At 42.8% G+C, this 24284-nt stretch overlaps 2 protein-coding genes across 3 annotated transcripts in view; one reads left to right on the plus strand and one right to left on the minus strand.

The window, feature by feature from the left end:
* SEPTIN8 (septin 8) overlaps positions 1 to 12113 on the minus strand; it is a 67372-nt gene extending 55259 nt beyond the window's left edge. Inside the window, exons 1-2 of one of the 2 annotated variants that reach the window (XM_060271687.1) lie at positions 11494 to 12113; positions 10703 to 11133 (exon numbers count right to left, since the gene is read on the minus strand). In XM_060271687.1, coding sequence (XP_060127670.1) covers positions 10703 to 10705 — 3 coding nt within the window. In that variant the 5' untranslated portion in view covers positions 10706 to 11133; positions 11494 to 12113. Of the gene's footprint in view, positions 1 to 10702; positions 11199 to 11493 lie in introns of those variants that run through there. The other variant, XM_060271688.1, reaches the window with a different exon arrangement.
* Positions 12114 to 12260: 147 nt separating this feature from the next.
* On the plus strand, positions 12261 to 14076 carry SOWAHA (sosondowah ankyrin repeat domain family member A). The gene has a single exon (XM_035105395.2). It carries the CDS (start codon positions 12560 to 12562, stop codon positions 14030 to 14032), a length of 1473 nt encoding a protein of 490 aa, XP_034961286.1. The 5' UTR covers positions 12261 to 12559; the 3' UTR covers positions 14033 to 14076.
* Positions 14077 to 24284: the final 10208 nt, after the last annotated feature.

Here is a 24284-nt window from a genome sequence, read left to right on the forward strand (position 1 = left end):
TGCTCATCTCCTACATTCATTAACTAGAGAAGGCACGTCCATTAGAGCAAATGGGGCATTGCCACACCAACCTCAGTCTTCTTGATTCCTCCAAACCCATGTGCCTTCTTACTTACAACCAAACCAAAGGCTAGCACTGGCTGTCTGCTTCCTTCTCCTCAGTCTTAGAGTTGCACTTGTAGAACCCAGCAGGGAGGAGGGTGGGGACTAAATTTGAATTACAGTGGTACCTCAGTTTAAGTACACAATTGGTTCCGGAAGTCTGTACTTAACCTGAAGTGTACTTAACCTGAAGCGAACTTTCCCATTGAAAGTAAGGGAAAGTGGATTAACCTGTTCCAGGCGGTTCCGCGGAGTACTTAAACTGAAAGTACTCAAACCGAAGCATACTTAAAACGAGGTATGACTGTAGTTGGCTCTGTTTGGCATTGGCTCTGGCTCCACCTACTTTAGGCTTCTCTGCATTCTGCCCCACCAGACCCAAAGTAGAAGGAGCCACTTAGAGATGCCTGAAGAAGCTACTTTTTTCATACATGCAGGATAACTTTCAATTGATTTATTTACGGAAAAGCAACCACACATTGTGAGAGTTGAATACTACCTGGGGAAATGGAATATTCCTTGGAATTGTTAGTAAGGCACCGTTGCCATTCTTACTCAAGCAGGTAAGTCACCTAAACAATCAGAAGCGGGGGGGGGGCACCATGGTTCACCTTCTGGGGAGCTCACCATTTTAGAAAGCACTTGAGGGGGCTACATGATTAAGTCCTCCCTCATTTCAAAATCTTCCTGCACATAGACAAGTAGCACTTTGTTCTGGCACAACGATAGACAATTGGTGCAAAACTGTTTGGGAAACAGCCCTCCTTTAGTGATTAACAAATGAACTTGTTGTTGTTTGGTTGTTAAGTCGTGTCCAACTCTTCGTGACCCATTGGACCAAAGCACGCCAGGCACTCCTGTCTTCCACTGCCTCCCGCAGTTTGGTCAAACTCATGTTCGTAGCTTCGAGAACACTGTCCAACCATCTTGTCCTCTGTCGTCCCCTTCTCCTAGTGCCCTCAATCTTTCCCAACATCAGGGTCTTTTCCAAGGATTCTTCTCTTCTCATGAGGTGGCCAAAGTATTGGAGCCTCAGCTTCACGATCTGTCCTTCCAGTGAGCTCTCAGGGCTGATTTCCTTCAGAATGGATAGGTTTGATCTTCTTGCAGTCCATGGGACTCTCAAGTGTCTCCTCCAGCACCATAATTTAAAAGCATCAATTCTTCAGCGATCAGCCTTCTTTATGGTCCAGCTCTCACTTCCATACATCACTACTGGGAAAACCATAGCTTTAACTATACGGACCTTTGTCGGCAAGGTGATGTCTCTGCTTTTTAAGATGCTGTCTAGGTTTGTCATTGCTTTTCTCCCAAGAAGCAGGCGTCTTTTAATTTCATGTTTGCTGTCGCCATCTTCAGTGATCATGGAGCCCAAGAAAGTAAAATCTCTCACTGCCTCCATTTCTTCCCCTTCTATTTGCCTGGAGGTGATGGGATCAGTGGCCATGATCTTAGTTTTTTTGATGTTGAGCTTCAGACCATATTTTGCGCTCTCCTCTTTCACCCTCATTAAGAGGTTCTTTAATTCCTCCTCACTTTCTGACATCAAAGTTGTGTCATCTTCATATCTAGGTTGTTAACAAATAAACTACTGCCCAACAAACCTAGATCATGTCTAACTTCAAGTGTAACTCCACTTAAAAAAATTGAGCAAATAGATTATTCTACAACACTAAGAATTTTTTTTTGTTTTTTTAATTGGTTCTTGATTTGTATCCAGCTCTTTGCTCAGAGAACGCCTTTTATCTGTGGATGCCACCCCCGTCTCCCCACAATCTCTTGTTTGATTGTTTATCCATTGAAATGTTACTGCGTCTTTCACCCTAACAATGGAGAAGCTGTTTTGCCTGCATATAGCACACCCTTTGTTTCAAAGGAAAATATGAATGAGGAAATTTGATAGCCCTGGCTTTCCTGCTTCTGTTTGTTGTACAATGCAAGATTGCATTCCAGGAGCAGATTCACTTGGTCAGAAAGGTTTAAAAATATCACCAGTTCTCACAATGGAGGGATAGCTCACAACCGTTCAGCTATGAAGCATGACTTTCTCTTCACATTGTTCATTCTCATATTTTCCCAGCTCATTCAGCATTGCTGCTCTTTCTCTCCACCTGTATTGCAACATGATGCCACACCTTATTTACAACAGCGAAGTCTGACTGTCACTTAAATTGCTTTTAACCATAAGTTTGGTTGGGAAGGAACATCTGGGTAGAAATCTGTTTGCTTTAGGAGTTAAATCACTCAGCAGAAGTTGAACTTCATGCTGAATCCTGGTTGGAGGAGGACACTTTACCCTGCATATAATCACACTGAGATTCTGAGTTTAGAAAAATAAGAAAGCTATGTTTGTTATGGGAATACACGTCTGACTGGAAAGGTCCTAGTTCTATTTAACTAAGGTGGAGATGCCTTGAGCCATGTTTGCTCTTGCATCTCAACAGGAAAGACACAAAAGATATGTCCTCTCCCAAGATGAGAATGAAGAAGGACACAGCTTTCAAGTTCTCCCGTTTTTTAAGGGAAATTCCCTTATGCTGAATAGGCTTCCTCGTGGGAAAAGGGAAAACTTGACAGCTATGGAAGGAGAAAATGAGGTCAGCAACCCTAAGAGAATCAGTCTAGTACAGTGGTGCCTCGCTTAACGAATGCCCTGCTTAACGAAATTTCCGCTTAATGAAAGGTTTTTTCTAGTGGAGGTTGCCTTGCTAGACGAATTCGTCTAGCGAATCGCGGTTTCCCATAGGAATGCATTGAAATTCAATTTATGCGTTCCTATGGGCAAAAAAAAAAATTCAAAAAAGTCAATGCATCCCCATGGGATTCTCTAGACAAATTTTTCGTTATAAGAAAAGACCCGTGGAACGAATTAAATTCGTCTAGTGATGCACCACTGTACCTGAGGGCCGTTCAGCACAAGTTAGGTCAGAAAGGACATTCTAGGAAACTTGTCCCCGTACTCTACTTAACTGAGCTTAAAAATGTGTAGTTTTTAAGCACATTCCACCCTTAATTTTCCCTGCCTTCATTTCCTCCCCCCCCCAAATATATGAATTTTAGATTGTTAGCACCTCAGGACAAGGGTCTTGTCCTTTTGGACTTTTTAAATTGCCGTGTGTGGTGCAGCAACAATAATTTACCAGTGCCTAAATCAAGATAATCCATATGGAATTTTTGTCTCTAGTCTCTATCTCTTCTTCTCTAATGCAAGGCACATATTAGTTTAAGATTGGGACAGTTTGTGCACAATCGAAAAGCAGTAGCTACAACAAACACCCTCTAACCAAATGCAGCTCAGCACTCATAATTCTCCACCCCTCACATCTTTTGATCCTTAGATGAATACAAAATATTAGTATATGCTATTCGTTGAGCTATTTTCTGCTGTAATGTCCGTAGTCAGACAGAGTAATGCTGGCCTTCTGCTTCTGCTTAGACCTGAAAGGAAACACATTGGCACTAAATGGCTGCTAAGAAAGCGAAAAGACTCAGGAACTTGCTTGTGGGAATCAGAACTGTCTCAGTCCTATTTGTGTTGTTAATAATAATAATAATAATAATAATAATAATAATAATAATAATAATAAATGTTTGGGGTAGATTTGAGTCAGCACCCTTGGGCTCACAGAAGGGATTTTGATCCGGTGAAAGCTAATGAAAGGGAAGAGGGGGTGATTCTTACCAACTGCTGCTCTGCCACCCCCCACCCTCCAGAACAAGGCAGAAGGTGGCATGGGGACTATGGAAGGAAGCATGAATCAATAAAAACACTATGCCTTCCTTTTGAGGGGTACAGGCCATGGCATAGCTCAGTGTTAGAACATCTGCTTTGCATGCAGAAGGCCCCAGAGTCAATCTGCAGCATCTCCAGATACAGTTGTGAAAGAGTCCCTGCCTGAAACTCTGGAGACCTACAGTGGAACCTCGGTTTATGAACACCTTGGTTTACGAATTTTTGGTTTACGAACGCCGCGGACCCTAATTCACTTTCCATTACTTTCAATGGGAAAGTTCGCTTCAGTTTATGAACACTTCAGTTTATGAACAGACTTCCGGAAACCAATTGTGTTCATAAACCGAGGCTCCACTGTACTGCCAGTCAGTGTAGGCAATGCTGAGTGGGATGGGTCACTGGTCCGGGTTCATATAAGGCAGTTTTGCACCTTCCATTTCTGTTAACAGATACCTCCGCTGGCCTCAAAGATCTTCCATGCACACCACCAGGACACCACTGGGATTCCATCCAATGGTTTTGTAGGTTTTGTTTGCTGAAGGTGTAAGTTACAAACTGAATGAAGAAACGAAGAGTTACACATGCTGAAGGCAAACACAGTGGGTGGTTTCCTAAGAGTTAGGTGCTCTAAACATAATGATGTGTCAAGTTCATGCCTTGACAGTTTTACAAAATTAATTCACCAAGGAACCAGTAAAAACTTATTTAGTTGAGGTCTGGTGATGGGAAACACACATTACCCTAAGAATTCATGACTTAAATTATGTTTTAACATTTGGGTTAGACCAGGGAAGTTTTGTAATGTTTAATGTTTCATTGTTTTTGTATATGTTGGAAGCTACCCAGAGTGGCTGGGGCAACCAGTCAGAGGCAAGGGTAGTGGAGGGACATACCTTTCCACCTCCCATCTAAGGATGATGTAATTCAGTGCCTTTTTTAAAAAAAAGAAAAAATGGGTGCCGGTACTCAACATGAATTTCTTACAGTGCCACACTTTTAACATTTGCAGGAGTGTGGAAGGTGCCGGTACTTTGTACCCTTGAGTACCCCTAAGTAAGCTGCTGTGTATCTTAGAAAGGTAACAAAAAGGGAAGACTGCAGTTTTCTGAGGACAGCACAAGAAGAAGAGAGCTCTGCAAGCATCTGGGGAGTTGGCTCTTCCTAAAGATTTGATGTGTGCCAGTGGTATTTTCAGTTGGAGTGTTTAAACTGTACATCCACCCATGCACAGTCTGTGCATTTGTAAATAAACCCAGATTTTGCAAAATGCCAGAAGCCTCCAGCAACTTCCTTCCAAAATAGTGTGTGTTTAGTCGTTTAGTTGTGTCCGACTCTTCATGACCCCATGGACCATAGCACGCCAGGCACTCCTGTCTTCCACTGCCTCCTGCAGTTTGGTCACACTCAGGTTGGTAGTTTCAAGAACACTGTCCAACCATCTCATCCTCTGTTGTCCCCTTCTCCTTGTGCCCTCAATCTTTCCCAACATCAGGGTCTTTTCCAGGGAATCTTCTCTTCTCATGAGGTGGCCAAAGTATTGGAGCCTCAGCTTCAGGATCTGTCCTTCCAGTGAGCACTCAGGGCTGATTTCCTTCAGAATGGATAGGTTTGATCTTCTTGCAGTCCGTGGGACTCTCAAGAGTCTCCTCCAGCACCATAATTCAAAAGCATCAATTCTTCAGAGATCAGCCTTCTTTATGGTCCAGCTTTCACTTCCATACATCACTACTGGGAAAACCATAGCTATATGGACCTTTGTTGGCAAGGTGATGATGACAAAAGTGGGGTGGAGGTGGTTTTTGTTAACCTCTGCAAGTGAAGTGCTTCTGCTTACCAGGAGGGGGAGAAGCGAGGTGGCAGTGAGGTTGGTGTGGTCCAAACACACCAGTGGAGGCAGCTTGGCACTCCACCACTCTCCCTGCCACCTCAGCCTCCACTCTCCTTCCTGGTGAGCAGCGATGATTCACTTGCTGAGAGGTCCAGAAAGTGTCTCTGCTCCACCGCACCATCTGCTACTGTTCCATAGGAAACCAAATCTGGGTAAGGTCGTGTGCCACTAGGACATCTCACCTGAGCAGCTGGAGACTTATCAAAGGGATTGCTAAATGTAATAATAATAATTAGAGGTCAAAGAGAACAACAATTACCAGACCTTTAGAAGGCATCTCAAGGCAGCCCTGTTTAGGGAAGCTTTTAATGTTTGATGGTTTTCGGTATTTTAATGTTTTGTTGGAAGCCGCCCAGAGTGGCTGGGGAAACCTGGCCAGATGGGCGGGGTATAAATAATAAATTATTATTATTATTATTATTATTATTATTATTATTATTATTATTATTACTCTGCAGCAAAGGTGACAAGAAAGAAGAGGAAATATTTGGAATTGACAGGAACTGCCAAAGCTGATCCTGGCAACTTTGAAGTTATTAGCTATGAGAATATTTGGTTATTTATTTATTTATTTTAAAAAAGCATTTTAAAATGTGGATACTGTTTTTGCTCTTTTGTACTTTGCCACCCTTGGCTCCTTTCGTAGGGGTGGTGGCGGCGAGGTAGAAGTTAAATAAATAATATTTTCACATGTCGTTCTGTTTTATAAGCACTTCCATATAGGAAAGAAGTATGAAACCTGAGCATAGATAGCTAAACATGATAATCAGATATTAATTTTGCTGTGGTTTATTTGTACAAGGAAATTGTGACTTTGGCTTCCCAGTGTTTGTACATATAGCAAAATAAACATTCATTCGTTGTCGCAAAAACCAAACCTCAATTATCGCATCTGAAAGCGTTTTTATGAATTGTACCCACCAGTGCAAATTGTGACTTCTGGTTCCAAGTGCATGCACACGGAGGCACATAATTTTCTTGATTGCAGCTTATAAATGTTTTGCAAGCAAATCAGTCCACATACAAGTGCACTATTCATGAATAATGTTGTTTGCATATATTTCGTACATTTCTATGGCCCTGAATATACTTATAGGTGTCTCTGAACATTTCACTAACATTTCCCAAGTTGCTGGCACCACTAGTGGGACAATGGTAGGAGGTTTAGTTAGATCTTGATATTTCATCTGAGCTGGGTTCACCAAATCTCTATTATTATTATTATTATTAGTAGTAGTAGTAGTAGTAGTAGTAATTTTCATTTATGAAAAATAAACATTTCCAACAGAATCACCTGTACAGATCACATTTTTACTTCCCTCCCCCTCTTTCTGTGGTTCCTTATATTTATTTACTCTATTTTCTTGCATATTCCAATTTAAAACTATTTTATATTTATTTCCATCCATTTTATATATGCTTTCAATACTGCACATTTTTGCATTAATCCTGCTAATGTCTTAATTTGTTTATGATGAGTTTGTAAATATTCAATAAATGATTTCCATTCCCCCTTAAAGACTTTGTTATCTTGATTTCTTATTCTTCCTGTAATTTTTGCCATTTCTGCATATTCCGTTAGTTTCTGTAGCTATTCTTCTTTCAATGAGACATTTTCCTCTTTCCATCTTTGGGCAAATACCATTCTTGCAGCAGTGCTTGCATACATAAATATATTTTTATATTGTTTAGGTAACTCCAATCCCATGATTCCTAAAAGAAAAGCTTCTGTTGTTTTTTCACAAAAGTTAGAGCTCACCAAATCTTAACCCCCATGATCTGCTTACACAGTCTTAGTTCAGCTCTGAAATGTGGAAACAGTGCCTCTGAGCATGTACAATCTGCCTTTCACTTAATAGATATACCAGTGACCATCCCATTATCTTTCATTTTAGCACTGCTAGATCGACAGAGAAAGTTCTAAAAAAATAAATCAACTTGCTTTATGGCAACTACTCTCTATACTTATGTATTCTCAATGCCTTGAATCTCTTCAAAAAGCTCACATAAAACGAGGTGTGTGTGCTTCGTTCAGTATTGCTTGCTTAACCCAGAAAATATGAGAAAACCCCGCATGGACAAGGGCTTTAAGAACACAGAAGAAGTAATGAAGTCAAATGATTCCAACAGACAAGAAGGATGGCACTATAGCTGTTGCTGCTAGAAAGACTCAGGACAGCCTTCTGCAGGAGATATATCAGCACTGCAGAATCTCTGTAAGGCAAAGATCTCCGCAAAATTCCCACACACAAAACAGGTAGCCTTGGCAAAGGGCGCGGTAGTGTGTAAACAATGTGAAAGGCGGGGCAAGGAAGTTACACAAGAAGCCAACAAACACCAGAGGGTTATAAGCAACAGAAGGATCAGGCTGTATTAAGACAGCAAGACCCAGCATGGCAGAGCATTCTGCAGACGGTTTTGGCAGGAGGTTTAGTCACTTGCCCCATTTAAAGGGACATGGGAACTATTGCAGGCCGGCTATGGTAAATTCTCTAGGTGCTTTGTGAGCACACAGATCTTGATGCCCCTGTTAATGCAGTCTCTGTTCTGGCGTGGTGCCTGGTGTTGTCCTATTTGATTCTGTAGGGTCAGTTCCAGTTACTGAGGCCTGAAAATGTGGATGCAGTGCTTGTGACTGTCCATCCCAGTAGTCGCCCCCTCAACTCTTACCCATCCTGGCTTGTTTGTACAGATTGGGGGGGGGGAGTGGCTGAAGAAGGTTACTAAAGCATCTTCGCATGAGAGGGTGGTCCCTTGAAGGAGGTGGTGGTATATCTCCTCCTGAAGAAACCCTCCTTGGACCCTGAGGCACTTGACAACTACTGCCCGGTCATTGGTACCTCTTTTCTAGACCAGCTGCTCTAGAGGCTTAAAGCTGCAGACATTCCTGGAATATCACCAGAATATGAGGGGCACAATGTTATCAGGATGCCAATGGCACCCAGCACTACTTATCTATTAAATCTGGGTCAGGAGAGGCTATGCACAATTGGAACCAGTGCCTTGACACAATAGGGGTTAGTGAATATATCATAACACTCTGAGTTGTATGGATCGAAAGTCACACGAGGTGGTTAGGCTCACTCAAGATTTCTGACTGCTGTTAGGTACATAAGAAGCTGATTTATACCACGTCCATCTAGCTCAGTATTGACTGTGGCTCTTTGGGGTCTCAGGCAGGAGCCTTTCCCCATCCTACATGGAAATACCAGCAATTGAAGCTAGTGTAAGAAAGAAGAGCCATGCTAGATCAGGCCAAAGGCATCCTGTTCTTACTGTGGCCAGCTGTAGGGGAAGCTACAGAAAAGCACTCCCCCCATTTGTGTGCCCCAGCAAATGGTATTCAGAGGTATACTCTCTCTGATACCTGGAGCGTTTGCATGCAAATTGTATGCTCTGCCACTGAGTCATGGCCCTTCCCTGTCGGAAGAGTCTATCCAGAGCTGATTTCATTAGTTGTACAAGCATCTACACAGCTAAAAGGTCTGCTAATGTTTTCATGCATACACTTTCACCTTCCCATTTGATTCTGAAAGACATTTTAAAAAACCACACCACTCTCTGCCTCCCCGGCAGATTTGGCACAAAATCACCCCCTTGCAGTTAGGTAGATCAGGATTTAATTTCATGACCCTGAGAGCAAAACAAAAACAAACACATGGTACTGTTGCATAGTGTATAGTCTTCCTGAAAAAAGGGTTTTTTGATCCTGCCAAAGCATACATCAGTATTAACAGGGAATAGAGGCAAGGATTGCAGAGCACTTCAATTTCCCCCCCCCAGAAACCTAAAAAGGCACGATCCTATTCATTTTCATGTAGCAATATATTTAATTACATTACAATAACAAATTCATTTGGCAATCCAAAGCAGTGCAATGCTCCTTTCAGAATGCTAAATTTAAACCACGAAACCTTGCCTAACAGTCCCAGCAGCTGCAGAGCAAACGATGACTTGAGCCACTAAAACTGTCATATCCAGATACAATCACACTTGCTGCACCCATCCTGACCATTGCATCAGCAAGGTGGTACTAGTTTCATTTAGGCCCTAGTGGACACATTTAGGATGCCATTGCCATGCAAGGTGCCAGCACAGAGGAGCCCCTGCACCACCTACCCTGCTCCTGCTCATAGAAATGTATTTATTTACTTCCACATACAAATTGCCTCCCATCAAATAGTTCAAAGTGATTTCACAATAAAAACCATCAGCAATAAAAACAATACCACATTTTCATATATTCGAAACAATTATGACCAAAAAAAACCACCTCACACCATAGTCATGTATAATACAGTCGTACCTTGGCTCCTGAACGCCTTGGCTCCCGAACAAATCGGCTCCTGAATGATCGAAACCTGGAAGTGAGTGTTCTGGTTTTCGAACGATTTCAGAAGCCGAGCGTCTGGCACAGCTTCCAATTGGCTGCAATACAAGCACTTCACTTCTGTCCCTGCACTCGAGTGCCGCTCCCTACATGTAAACCTATGGACTGTTATGCCTTACAGAAGCAGGCAGATTTAATAGCCGGCTGGAAATATATGTGTCACCAAAACTGCAGCTTGAGATGCATACAGATGAGAGGTTCTTGGGAACAATAAAAATGCAATTTACAAACCTCAATAATTGTACTGAAAGCTGTGGCTTTGGCTTGATAACTGAGGGAAAAAAGTATTCATTACTTCAGGAAATTGTGGCAGAAATAAATCAAGTGAGCATCTTTTATTAGCCCTGGCAATCTTGCTATAAACATTATTTGATCCGTTGCCTTTAGAAGTTAGTTTGGCAAGTGGAATTAAAAAATGCTGTTGCTGCCGACCCCTTTAATCTCTTCCATATCCAGCTGTAGGTAGCCAAAGTGTGGACTGTGCAACATTATCGAGATGGAAGATATCTTCTTAGCAAAGCTTCTTCCTTCTTCTAAAATCACTTAAGGGAGGGAAATGCAGTCCACTATATACTATGTAATAACTTACCATGGCAGACGTGGAAACATGAGGGGGGTGGTCATTTGTGTCATCTATTCATGTGGCAAGGATAATTTTAGCATTCTTTTGCTTCTACAAATTTCTGATTGGGTTCAGTTTAAGGTAACCTTTTCTCTCCACCTCTTGGCTAAAAGGTTAGGGTTGGGTTGGCATCCATCTTTCTCAGAAGACAATGGAGGAGTGTGCCTCTGGGGGCAAAGTCAAAGTGTTGAAAGGTTACAGCACCTGGTGTGGCTGTAGAAACCAATGCAGGAGAGACATGTTTTGTTGCTGTTGGTGCAGATGTAGGCATCTGGTTGTGCTTCTGCAGATGCACCATGGCATTTATTCTCTCTACGCTCCTTCCAGTGGTCATTTCTCCTCTGGTCAGTGCTATGGATAAACAAGTTGACTGTCTTGTCTCCAGGCACTATGGTTGTCTGCAAGAGATTACAACATGATGGGGTTGGTGTTGTCAGTCTTCAAGTCACATTTGCAAACATCTCTGTAGTGCAGAGCTGGTCTGCCAACATGCCAGTAGAGCACGTCCTCCCTTTAGCTTTAAAACAGGAACAAACAACAATGCATGGAAAACCCGAATTGCTGTTTGGTCCAATAGAGTGCTAAAGAGTGATTCCCCCAGGGTGAAGCAGCAGGACAAGAGGAAGTGTGTACAAGCCCAAAATGTAGGACCACCTTTCTAGTTAGATTACACTCAATGCACATTGAAAGCACATGACTTCCCCCAAAGAATCCTGGGAACTGTAATTCAACATTTCACTATTCAGTGAGGCTCTCACCTGTGGACAAGCAGCAGCTGTGTACACACCTCAGCCTAACCACAGCTTGCATATTCGAATCAGATGGAAGCTGGCTTGAGGAAGAAAGGCATCAAACAGCAGAATTTCTGGAGCGGCTACAGGATGCACATGGATCCTGGCTAACATCTTCACGTGTACTCAGCTTCAAACACCAGCAGTGGGAGCGCCCATGATGAGCCTAAGTAAACTGCAATGCGTACACAGCCTTAGAGAAAGCCGGATTATAAACAAGTAAGCGTAACAATAAGAGTGGGTGGATAGTCTGTATATATATTCAGCTAATTATGTCCTCTCCCTCTGCGGTTCTTGCTCTCTACCAGTCAGATATCGCTGAAGGCAACTGCAGACGCGTTTAATTCTCCTTATCAGAGCATTCTATTAAAGCGTGCATAGGCAAGGTTTAAGAACACCCCTGAATATATTTTCAAGACAGCTGCACGAGCAAATAAGCGGTTCTTGCCCGGTCCACGATGCCCGCCGCATTGGATACCACGCTCGATTAACGAGGTGCTGGTTTAGCTCGGTGCGGTAGCGATGCAGCCGTCCAACCTGCCACAAGCCGCGCGGCCGCTCCTGGGAATCAATGGCAACGAGTGTAGGAATGTTTCATTTCTGACTTGCGCGGAGGGGGGGGGTGCGCCTTGCTTTTATCTTCTTCGCGTGGGATGGAACCCGAGATGCGCGCTTTGTGGGCGCAACCACTTGGGAAAGAGAGGCGGGGGTGGGGAGAGCCTTGCGGCGGTTCCTAGAAGCCGCGCTCGGCTTCGGGAGAGGCGCGCGGGGCTTCCGCCTCAGGTGTGTCCTCGCCTACAACTCCCAGGCAGGCACCTCGGCTGTGGGTGGCCTTTCCTTCTTCGGCACTCCACCCCGCCGCGCTGCCGGCCAGCTGGGAGAGCGCCAGACCTGCTCCTTCCCTCAGTAGAGGCGGCGGCAGCGGCAGCGGCAGCAGCAGCAGGTGGCTTCACCCTCCCGGGAAAGAGCGCGCGACGCCGACGCCGCCGACTCTCTCTCTTCCCGCGCTGAGTCTGTCCACGCTGAGGCGGGCATGGCTGAGCCCGAGCTGAGCCAAGCTGCTGTGCTGGACTTCCTGCGGGAGCGCGGCGGCAAGGTGCGCAATTCGGAGCTGCTGAGCCGCTTCAAGCCGCTCCTGGAAGCGCCCGGCGGGGAGCCCGAAGCCCGAGCTGCCCTCCGCGAGCGGTTTAAGCACTTCGTCAACAATGTGGCCGTCGTGAAGGAGGAAGACGGAGCGAAGTTCGTGGTGCTGAGGAAGAATTGGCGCTCGGAGGAGGCGGAAGTGAGCGCAGCGCCCGCTGGGGGGCGCTCTGGAGAGGAGGAGGAGGAAGAAGAAGAGGAGGAGGAAGGTTTGTCCACTTTGGCGCCTGCTTGCCATGCTGGCCCAGAGGGTCCAGAGCAGGAAAGCGGGCCTGAGGCGAGCCCAGCAATGCCTGTGTCCCAGTTGAAGAGCCTGTTTCAAAAGGAGGGCATGGAGGCACCCAAAGCCCCCAGGGACCAAGACAAGTTGGCTCCCAAAGCTGCCCCCCAGAAACCCTGCATGTTGCCCGTGCGCTGTGTGCTGCCTGCCAGCGGGGCCAAGGAGCCCAAGGACCCGAGCCCCGAGCCAAAGCAGCCCGAAGTCAAAGACTGGCTCCAAGTGGGGCTCCCGGCCGTCACCCCCTCTACGTCACCTTACATGAAGAGGCGTCAGCTGGAAGAGATGGGGTCTAGCTCCCCTTACCTGAGGAGGGTGCCAAAGTCTCAGAAGGTGGGCGAGGAAGCGGACTGTCCCACTACGACTGTCCCTTTGGAAGCCGCTGAGCACGAGTGGCTGGTGAAGGCCACAGCCGGCCAGTGGTCCCAGCAGCTTCACGGCCTGCTGCTGAGCGACAAGAACCTGGCGAGCAAAAGGGACTTCATGACCGGCTTCACCGTTCTGCACTGGGCGGCCAAGAGCGGGAACTGCGAGATGTTGGGTAAAGTCATCGAGGTGGCCGAGAAAGGTGGCGCTCATGTCAACGTGAACTCCAAGTCCTATGGTGGTTATACCCCGCTCCACATCGCCGCCATACATGGGCAAGAGGAAGTCATTGCCCAGTTGGTCAGGGATTACGATGCCAACGTTCACCTGAGAGACTACAGTGGGAAGAAACCGTTTCAATATTTGAAAGAGGGCTCCTCTTTTGCAGTCAGGCACCTCTTGCGGGACCCCCACCTTCACGCGGTCTCTGGACACAACGCCTCCATCAAGAAGAACCCCAAAGTGGCAGCTTCCATTTTGAGTTCCACTAGTGCTGTCCTGGGGCTTTTGTCTGATGACACTGCTTTCTATGAGCTGACCAAAGGCTTAAAGAAACCAGCTACGCTCAATAAGTTCTTTAATGCAGCCTCGGCCCCAAGGAGGAAGCTGAAGTCCAGGGGGACTTTCTCGTCCTATTCTTCCTTGTCTGAGGCAGTGGAAGATGACCAAGAGGAAGCAACGACAAAACGCAGACCAGTTTCAGAGTTGTTTTTTGGTCACTAGGCTCTGTCTCGCTGAAATCAAAATAATACGAATACTGAAGCAGGCATGTGTTGCTTATTCTTTCGCAGAAATACTTCTGCTTTTGTGTTTTTAAATGTGTTTCTAATTAGCATGTCTAATCCAGGGACTGAACGGATTCTCTATAGGGTTATATCTGAATACTGTACCAGTTAAATTCAGTGTTCCTGAATGTGATCTTTGCCTCATACATTTCACTGAAAATAGTTTTGCTCAGCAAAGCCGAGTGAGTTTAATGTGAGACCCTTATTTTGTTTAGGCTCTATTAAGTGATGAGAGTTCCATTAAAACTGAATGAATTAAGTAACAGTGCAGTCCCAGACACAGAAGTAATACGCAAGCCAATGGGATGTATTCCCAGGTGAGTTTGTATAGGATTAAGACTCTTTCTTGAGAGTAAGGAAGTCCCATGGAATACAATTGGCTTCCTTTTGAGGAAGCATGAATAGGATTGAGTTGCATGTCTGAAAAGGACAGGAATAAAAATGTCTATTTCAGATAGATGCCACTGCATATAAAGCAGTACATCTTGAAACAAACATGATGTTCAGTTCACGGCATGCACATTTTTTAAAGAACAAAATGTTTCCTTTATAGCCTCTAAAAACTTCTGATCTGGGAATGAAAAGCATTTCAGGGAGGTTCTTTGCATCCCATCCATGCCTGTCAGCACAGATTAATGAGTTAATTAAAGGAAGTGCTGCCTTCCTAATGCTGTGCCATATTTAGTATTAAAAACATTGAATGCTTTCTGTAATAGTTTGCATTGGATGCAGTTCTTATGAAATTCACCTTACAGTTCAGTGAATCTCTGATCCCTATAGTTAAAAAGGAAGGAACAGTTTTGCTGTAGTAAAGCTTTATTTTGGCTTTCAAAGCAGATGCCAAAAATTCAAAATGTCAATTTTTTAAATTCTAGTTTTAATTATGTTTGAAAAGGGTTACATAATTTTTGTGGCATGCTGGAGAGAAGGGCAGCTCATTATATTTCATACTTTGTATTAAAAATGCCTCCTAGTAAGAATTTTACTGCATGCAGAAAACAAAATATACAATGAATTTGGAGAAACAGGTCTAGCCAACTTAAAAAGAAAAGAGAAGAAAAACCCCTAAGCACCTCTACCTCAGTTCTGTATTTCTATTATCAACTTAAACTGCAATCCTAGCCCCACTTACCTGGGAGTAAGCCCCATTGAACTCAATAGGACTCACTTCTGAGTAGGCATGGCTGGGATTGCAGGTGGAGATATGTCTTGTTTTATTCAGAGAATATATATAATAGTTTTTGCAAACTAATGAAAACCTGTGCAATTCTAAATGCCATAACAGTTTGACAAAATATACAAACCTCTCGTCCTCTGAGTACAACTTTTCATAAATGTAACAAAAGGAAAAATCTATTTAGGGTACATATTTTTATATGAGGAATAGACTAATGGAAATATAGCTCTTTAAGACAGTTATTTTTATATTGTATATTATGTAAATACCGACATGTTTTGGTGTCTTCCTGGTGACAAACTTTTATGTAAACTAAAGCTGGAAATGTTAGGTGCACCATCAGCCTTCATTAAACACTCAAAAGAAGTGTACATCTCAATGACATATCTAACTTAAAATATGTCAAGTGGTAAGGCTCCGTGGGTAGTTTTTAAAAAGACATTGTGGCTCTGTGAAAATTAATTTTCGCTATGATACTCATCTTGATTGAATAATGTTCTGCATGAACTAAAAGCCTTTTGTAAATAAGGGTAATTATTGTCCCACCATTAAAAAAATTGTATGGATGACAGTTCGGTATAAATTGATTTTAATGCAATTGACTATTTAGTGGCGTTGCATGGGGACTTCTAACCTAATTCTGTGGCAAGGTTTGTGGATCACTTTAAATCACAGTTACACTTAACTCCAAACAAACATTGAGCTCATAGGTTTGTTCCTGGCTTGCTGCTCATGGATTGTTTGCAAGAGACAAACCACAATCCCAGGTTCAAACATAATGCTATGCCAAACCATTGTTTACTTTGCAGGAGCAGGAGAAGAGCAAAGTAGCTGTGATTTTAGTGCTGTGTATTGGCTTCATCCAAGCGATACATCCAGTCCCTCCTCCAAAAGTTGCAGTTTTGGGACAGTTTAAATTCTGTTATTGAAGAAGAGCAGGTTCACTTCAGAAAGGATTAGTGTATGATTGATCAGTCTCATGTGCCACACATTTAATCTCTGAATACATCAAGGGCCCAAACAGGCAATGGCTGTAACCTTTATTGATTTTTACGTCAGACTTTGGCCTAGTAAATAAAGGCCCTGCTGTGGCACAAGTTGGCTCTTGGAATGTTATATCTGCCTTGCTTTAATAAACTCAATAGCCACAGTACTACTATCTGGTTACCTATGTGTGCATATGCATAATAGTCTTTGCTAAAGTATTCCACAAGTTGTTGTAGGACTTTATCTGCTCAAGAGATGGGTAGCTAACAAATTGTTTCTGTTCCCATTCTTAGCAAATAAAAATAGCAAGCTCAATCCAGTGTAGAGCTAGGGCCAAACATTGCCAGACGTGGGTGTTTAAATCTGGACCGGCGCCATTCACACAGAAAGAGGGAATGAGTGCAGGTTCAGTTTTAACAGCCATTGGGCAGATGAGAGAGGATTGCAAAACAACCTGCAGCCTTGCAGCTGAGCTCATTTCTTATATTAAAGGTTGGCTAAGGAGAAAAGTGCTCAGGGATTTCGAATATAGGAGGTTTACCAGCCCCTGGCAATGTGCTCACTTTGCTGTTAAAAGTGGACCTCCTCCAAACCCCTCTCTTTGTGAAGCAGGTGTTTGTAAAAGGAATATAAAGGTAAAGGGACCCCTGACCGTTAAGTCCAGTCGCGGACTACTCTGGGGTTGCGCCCAGAGGTGTGCTTTATACTCTGGTGTTGCGGCGCTCATCTCGCTTTATTGGCCGAGGGAGCCAGCGTACAGCTTCCAGGTCATGTGGCCAGCATGACTAAGCCGCTTCTGGCAAACCAGAGCAGTGCACAGAAACGAAATATACTTGCAGACTGTTTCTCCAGTATGACTGATTTATTAATCAAAGATGAAAACAAGTGCCACACATATGTAACATGCAAAAAATATTTCCAATATTTTATGAGTAATATCCAACTAAAGTCATTCCCGGAGAAGCCTTATTAAAATGAATGGATTGATATCAATGAATGTATACACTGAATATGACTGAGTGGATATTGCCTTAGGCAAGCTTTCCAAGCAACTCTGTAGTAGTTTCCCTTAAAGAAACTAGGGGTTTCTTAGAACTATGGTTATTGCAAACATTAATCCTACTCAGAGTAGACCCATTGAAATTAGTGGACATGACTAACCTAGGCTCATTAATTTCAATCAAGCTACTCTGAATCTAACTTAGTTCAGTGCAGCCCCAAACTACATGACCAGCAGAACTATATTATCCATGTCAGCTGACACTTTTGGCATCACTGCATTTATACACAAAGTTACAGCATGCTGAGTTTTTGTTTTGTTTTTTTGCTAGTCACATATCCATGGAAGTCATGAGAGCCTTACCAGGAAAAGAGAGAAAGTCAACTATCATACATTGAATAACAAATACCATTTGGATTACCTTTTAGAACACTTTTCTTTTTGTTTTGTTCTTTTTTCATTTCCCACTCCACTGAAAATTTTCATTAAAATGTAAATATCTTTTTTTTAAAAAAAATCCATTTGGATTACAGTGGTACCTCACAAGACGAATGCCCTGCAAGATGAATTTTTCGCAAGACAAATGCATCTTGCGATCTGATGGTGACTCACAAGACAAATTCATTTTGCGAAAAATTCGTTTTGCGAATCTCTGTTTCCCATAGGAATGCATTGAAATTTAATTACTGAGTTCCTATGGGCAAAAAAATAAATTTCAATGCATTCCTATGGGAAACCATGATTCGCAAGACGAATTTTTCGCAAAACGAATTGACTTGCGGAACGAATTAAATTCGTCTTGCGAGGCACCACTGTATGTTGTAAGGTGTGACAGGGACTTAGCAGTAGAGAGAATATTTACCCCCCTAAAGACTTTGCAACTGTATGAATCATTGATGTTATCAAATGGTTCATTACCCATTTCTAGTGAACAATGACATTAATTCACTTTAGTTATCTAAGCTGTAGTTAATTAACATAGTGAATGAGCAGTAAATAACAGCATTCTCTTTATACTAGAAGTAATTGTCCTGCACAAGCAAATTATATATAACTACCACAATGGGAAGCAAAAAACAACCCTTTATCCACAATGTCTCATGTGTTTTACTTTAGATTATAAAAGGAGCATAGCCATGAATCAGTTTGCTTCTGAGCAAAGAAAATACATTATCAAATGGTACATATATTCTGTGGTTGCAAGAAGGTAAAACAGCTCGTATAAGGTGTTGGCTGAATATTATGAAATGAAGTACTCCCTTGTCTATCGAATTTTGAATGGTTTGATAATTGATAGGACTTACTTCACCCTTGTAAAGGTATAGTCAGTGGGTAATTGAAAGGAGCAGAGTCCCAGCAGAGCTTCCTTTTTATTATAAAAACGTGGGATTAATCTTTTGGTTCTTGCATTGACAAAGTCCTCATCAAAGCAACTAGTCATTTCCTTCAGTGTAAAGCATACAAAGAATTTAGCCTATGATTATTGAAATGTATGAGAAAATACTTCTCCTATTACCCAAGGTAATTGTTTTGTCATGCTGATAACATAAACTCTCCCACTGCAGGTTAGTAATGTAACAATCCTATGCTCATATTACATCAGGACATATTGCACTGGAGGTACAATACTGCTTACACCAGCAGAATACCACCACCGCCCCAACATCCAATGTGTGTGCACAGCTTCAAAAGGAACAAGAAAAACACTGAACTAGAAAATGGAAAAATTGAATTGAAACACCAGAATTTCCCACAGAGTCCAAACCTCTAGTGGCAACAAGTGAGGACTATATGAATAATACTGTACCTACAATCTGTCCATGCATGAAGCTCATGATGGTAAGGAGGGACCCCCAGCACGTACCCTTGCATCACAACCACACAAGGATGCCACAGTGCCCCACTCCAGCCATCTCATTGACTCTGCAACAAACACCCTGAATACTTGTTTGTAGGCAGAGCACATCTTGTCATCAGACCATAAATATGCTTTTCCTGAGACGTAACTTGCAAGGTGCCCACGCCCAGCTACTACAGACTAAAGTTCATGTTCAGTTAGGTAGGTGTTTACTTTTGCCCCCTAAAGAAATGCAAATAGGATTCATTGTGCAGAATTGAAATGAAGTCTAAATGTGCAACTTCTGGTCTTGGCTTAAATATGCTATTACTAGATGTGTAAGACTCCTTAAGCTACTGTGACTCATTCGTGGACTCCTAAGGATTTCTAAACATAATGAGAAAGGAGGTGTGGCAGGTATTCGGGTTTGTGTTTTAGTCTTCCAAGGGATTAGGAATGTGGTTCATTCTGTTGACTAGTATCTCTTTTAAAAACTGGTTTAGAAGGGAAACTAAATTTAATGCAAGCATAAATATCCTTATGCTTGTAAATGCTCAACTCTGAATTGTAACCACACATTTCACAGATTAACATGGTTTAGTGTTTAGGATTTATTAGTGTAGCTTTCGACATACTTGTTTTAAATTTAGTTTTCTTTTAAAAATCAGATTGGGTGGAATTCAACGTTGTGATCTCCCAGTTGCTCCACTGTACATTGCAGCTTGACAGATGGAACTGCCCCCCTCCTCCCCTCAAGTGCTTTACTGAGGGGTTCTGATCATCCCCAAAACTAATTTTAGGGGGTACAGGAAGTGTTCAGGGGATAGGAGGGGGGGAGGCCAAAGCCCTGTTGTTCAAGCAGAACTCCTTACACAGAGCTTCCATGGTAAGGTGACTCCCGCTCAGTTTGTTTTAAAAGGTATTGCAACAGAAGTTTTACAAAATTAAGATCCAATATGCATTTTTTTTAAAAAAGCAACTAAGATTTTTAAAAATAATTGTTTTTCAATCAGATCGCCTGTGCAGCCCTTATGAGTATTTTGTAAACACACAAAGAATCATGTTGCGCAACTTCTGAAAATGGTGGCAGCTTGCCATTTCCCCTTCAGTTGTTTCTACCCTGGCTCTGCAGGTACTCTGAGATCTGGTTACTTTCTGCACTTCCTCGAAGATGGAAAATAGCTGTACAGTATATGATTGTGGACCCCTATTTTGAATAATTGGAGAGAAAAACGTGGGAGATTGCATTGCTACTTCTATGAAAACATTGTTTTAATTCACCATGTGCATAGATTTTGTTTTCTCTGGCCCTCGCTCTATGTATTGCTTTTCTGGCTACATTGACCTACATTCCCTTGGTCTGCTTTGTTGTTTGATTTGCATGTGAATCTAAGTAAAGCTGGGCACCGTGACAGCAATTGATGTTTCCAGGGCCAATGCAGTAATGAAGAAACCTCTAAATGAGGATCTTCACAGGATGCCCTCGGTGCAGGCCTTTTGCTAGGCACAATGTAGTAATTGTCTGTAGTGAAAACAGATGAGCACCCATGCATCCTCTGCCCCCATTTAGCAGGGACAGAGCCTGCTTATGATGCTGAAGTTAGTTACTGCTTCCGCTTCCTGGGTCCTGCCCCTGATAAATCACTGGGTCCTGCTTTTCACTTTGTGGGGTGCCTTCTTACAATGGCTAAAGCTATCGTTTGTCTTCTCTTTAGTGCACCTGCAAGCCCGCACTCTATGATCCACGCAACTGAAATTTTAGAGGAGTTATCAAACCAAAAGTTGGTTCGTATAATAGAGAGCAGCAGAACTGCCAGTAGTATAAGAGAGAACCCAAAGAAAAATGATACGTGAGGCATATATTGTAGAGTGTGAAGACAGAGAAACAGTCTCTGAAGCTGTAGCTACAGTTTGCCAGTGGCTAAGCACAAGATACAGTATTCAAAGTGAAACCATATGCTTGTTCTTCTGCCCCCCCAAGCAGATGTATTTTATATTGCTCTGATACAGAACAATACCCTGCATAGGTAATTTGGCCGCACTCATTCGAAATCCACATTGAAATATAATTTGCAGCATTTTCACCTTTAAACTAAGAGTTAGCTCAAACAAAGTTTTACCATGGCTAGCAATGGGGTGGAGGGGATTTATGGACTTGGCTGGACCCTGGGGAGCTATTTTAGGAATTCGGGGTCTGGTTTTGCTTCAGAACCAGCACTGCCTCCCTGTGTGATTGCTGCTGTGCATCTATTCAGTTTGTGCAGTTATAAATTAACAGGGCCACAGCCAGAATCCATGTCTTGGCCTGGTGCATTAAAGGGAAGGGTGTGGAGGGTTTGCACGTGCAAATTAACTCTGGAGTCTCCGGGATGCCAAACCAAATCTGGAGATCTCACACAGAGAGAGAGATCTCACTGCAACGCAGCTGCTCATGGGAGCAAACAGAAGGGCTTTGAACTTTGCAGAAGGTGAGACAGTAGCTTAGGCCCGGGAAAGTCCAAATGCACAGGTTACAGCTGCTGTGTAGGTGGCCATTTATGCATCACACACACAAAAAGGACAACAAAAGAGAGTATCTATTTTCAAAGAGACAAAAATGCATCTGCTAATGTTTTGTGTGTAGCTGTACACTCGGAATTAATTACTATAATTTAAATAGAAATACAGTACATCTCACCATACTGAGGAAGATGGTTACCAGGCGACCTGTGTTCCTGTTCAGTCTGCCATCCAGCTGCTACCTACTGCTGACCAACTGCTCTCCCTCTTTATGATTCTTTAGCTTTAAATGGGGTTTGGGCCAGGCAGCCTTTCCAACTTTACCCTGTAAAGTAGAACACATGCCCTGCTGGGTGTGTGCATGGGGAATCTGAATGGAGCCAGGATGCCACCTGAGAAGGGGTTTCAATGCAAGGGGGCATCCCGTGTCACAGTGTGGGTCACAACTCCTTTATTTCCTTAGAGTCATGAAGCTTTAGAGATCCAGATGAAGAAGAACCCAAACACAATGGAATCCACACTCCTCATTTTTGTGTGTGTGGGAGCACAATCCCCCCCAAAACACCTATTGTGCAGGTCACATGATTTGCACGGGAGTGTGTCCCCAGAAGACCTCTGTGGACCTGTACTTGGAACCAGAAGTCACAATATGCACTGGTGGGTACAATTCAATTCATAAATACTGTTTCAGATGGAATAATTGAGGTTTGTTTTTTGTGACAATGGGTGCAAACTTATCTGATCTATCAGTTTCTGCTTCTTCATGTTTGTCATATTTATCACGGACTTCTAAAAACTGAAGTTTTGCCCAGATTGGAACAAGCTTCTTGACACTTTCACATGTCAGTTTATTTCTTGATTTGGTGTGAGTATTTCCAAACATAGAACAGTTTTTCACAAGCTGCAGGAGGAATCTGAAGTAGAGAAGGAGACAGAGGAGTCAGAGGGTGTATTGTGCAAAAGCCATGGCACCATGTTGCAGGAGGGTGTTTTTGGCAGATTCCTAGACTGCATGCCTGGCCCAAATACCTGAAGATGTTGTATCAGCACTTTTCCAGCCCCAAGTGTGCTGCTTGTTTTGTAATTCAATCAAATGCAGCATCAATGATATCATCACTTCAGTTTCTGCCTTTGAATCTTGGACGTAACAAATTTGCAGCAGCACAAGTTAGTAATCCGAAGGCTGTGGTTGTATCCTTCTTCTGCTGTGCTGTACACAAATGCTAGGATTAGTTCACTGGGAGAGCACATGTTTTGCATCCAAAAGGCCGATTCCTGGCATCTCCAGATAGGGCTAGGAATGCTCCCTGCTTGTAGAAAGAAACAGGAGATCTAATGCTAGTCAGCAAAAGAAGATACTGAGCTGGGTGGGCCAGTGGTTTGACTCTTTATAATGCAGCTCCCTACCTTACATTCTTCCTAATACTCTTCAGCAAGAGAGCTAGCGAGGCTGTGCTTTGCTCATGAGCCAGAGAGATTTTAGCACATGGATGCCTAACTTCTCTCACATCCCACCAAGATTATCATTATATTAAAAAAAAGTGCACATGTCTAGTTCATTATGTTCTCCATGGAGGAATTATATTTGGTACTTCACACAGTATAATGAGATTTTGAAGGCTAACACTTGTACGGCTCACTGAAGGGTTTTAATCTTCCATTCTACAGCTACTTTGCAGAGAACTATGAGAAGGATAAGAGTGAGCACAAAGCATTTCTTCCAGTAGCACCTTAGAGACCAACTAAGTTTGTCATTGGTATGAGCTTTCGTGTGCATGCACACTTCTTCAGAAGTCTGCAGAATTCTGAAGAAGTGTGCATGCACACGAAAGCTCATACCAATGACAAACTTAGTTGGTCTCTAAGGTGCTACTGGAAGGAATTTTTTAATTTTGTTTCGACTACGGCAGACCAACACGGCTACCTACCTGTAACCACAAAGCATTTATCACCACACAGTGCACCTGCACACAGCTCTCTGTTGCTGATGGGCTGGAGGACATAGAAAGCTTTATCTGGAGACATTACCCATGATGGGAGAGAGAAAGACTTATGCAGGCAAAGTCCTAATGGAGGCAATGCATCTGAGTCTCAGTCTGTGCTGTATCTCCCCAGAATGCACATGGGATGAAAGCTCCTCCTTAGAAAAACTAGATGACAGGGGAAGGGGCTCAGTATAGCCATTCCCCAGATTAGCTTTCCATTTGTATTATTTTTTAAAAAAAATATATCTATACAAAGAAGCATTTCATTATGTTAATTTACTTCCCATTTTCAATCTGCCCAGACATCACTCCTTGGTGAAATTTAACATTACAGTCTCCAGTTTAGACTCTGGAGGAGTGACTTCAGTTTATATAATTACACAGAGGTAACAATCTATCCCTATATGTAGGGGAGACAAAGTGGACTACACTTCCCATGGTCAAAACCCTGTAAAAGTTTATCTAAAATAGAAAAGACCACTTTAAAGAGTTAAAACCATTGGCAGGGATGTAATGACGCTTGTAATGTGGACTCAACTATGGTAATTATGGATATAGAACAGATGGACAATGGTAAAAGATGCAGTAAATTTAATCTTAAATATGGAACCCATGGAGGGAGGGAAGGAGGTCCGAAGGTTTACTTTTTATTTTAATGTTTGAAATGGTTAAAGTTAAAATGTATAAAATTGTGAAATAATAATA

The sequence above is a fragment of the Zootoca vivipara genome, chromosome 2 (assembly GCF_963506605.1).
Source record: "Zootoca vivipara chromosome 2, rZooViv1.1, whole genome shotgun sequence".
Taxonomy (NCBI): Eukaryota; Metazoa; Chordata; class Lepidosauria; order Squamata; family Lacertidae; genus Zootoca; species Zootoca vivipara.

Bases quoted from the DNA above. Each gene is read 5' to 3' on its own strand.
- SOWAHA (XM_035105395.2), top strand. From the start codon at position 12,560: ATGGCTGAGCCCGAGCTGAGCCAAGCTGCTGTGCTGGACTTCCTGCGG.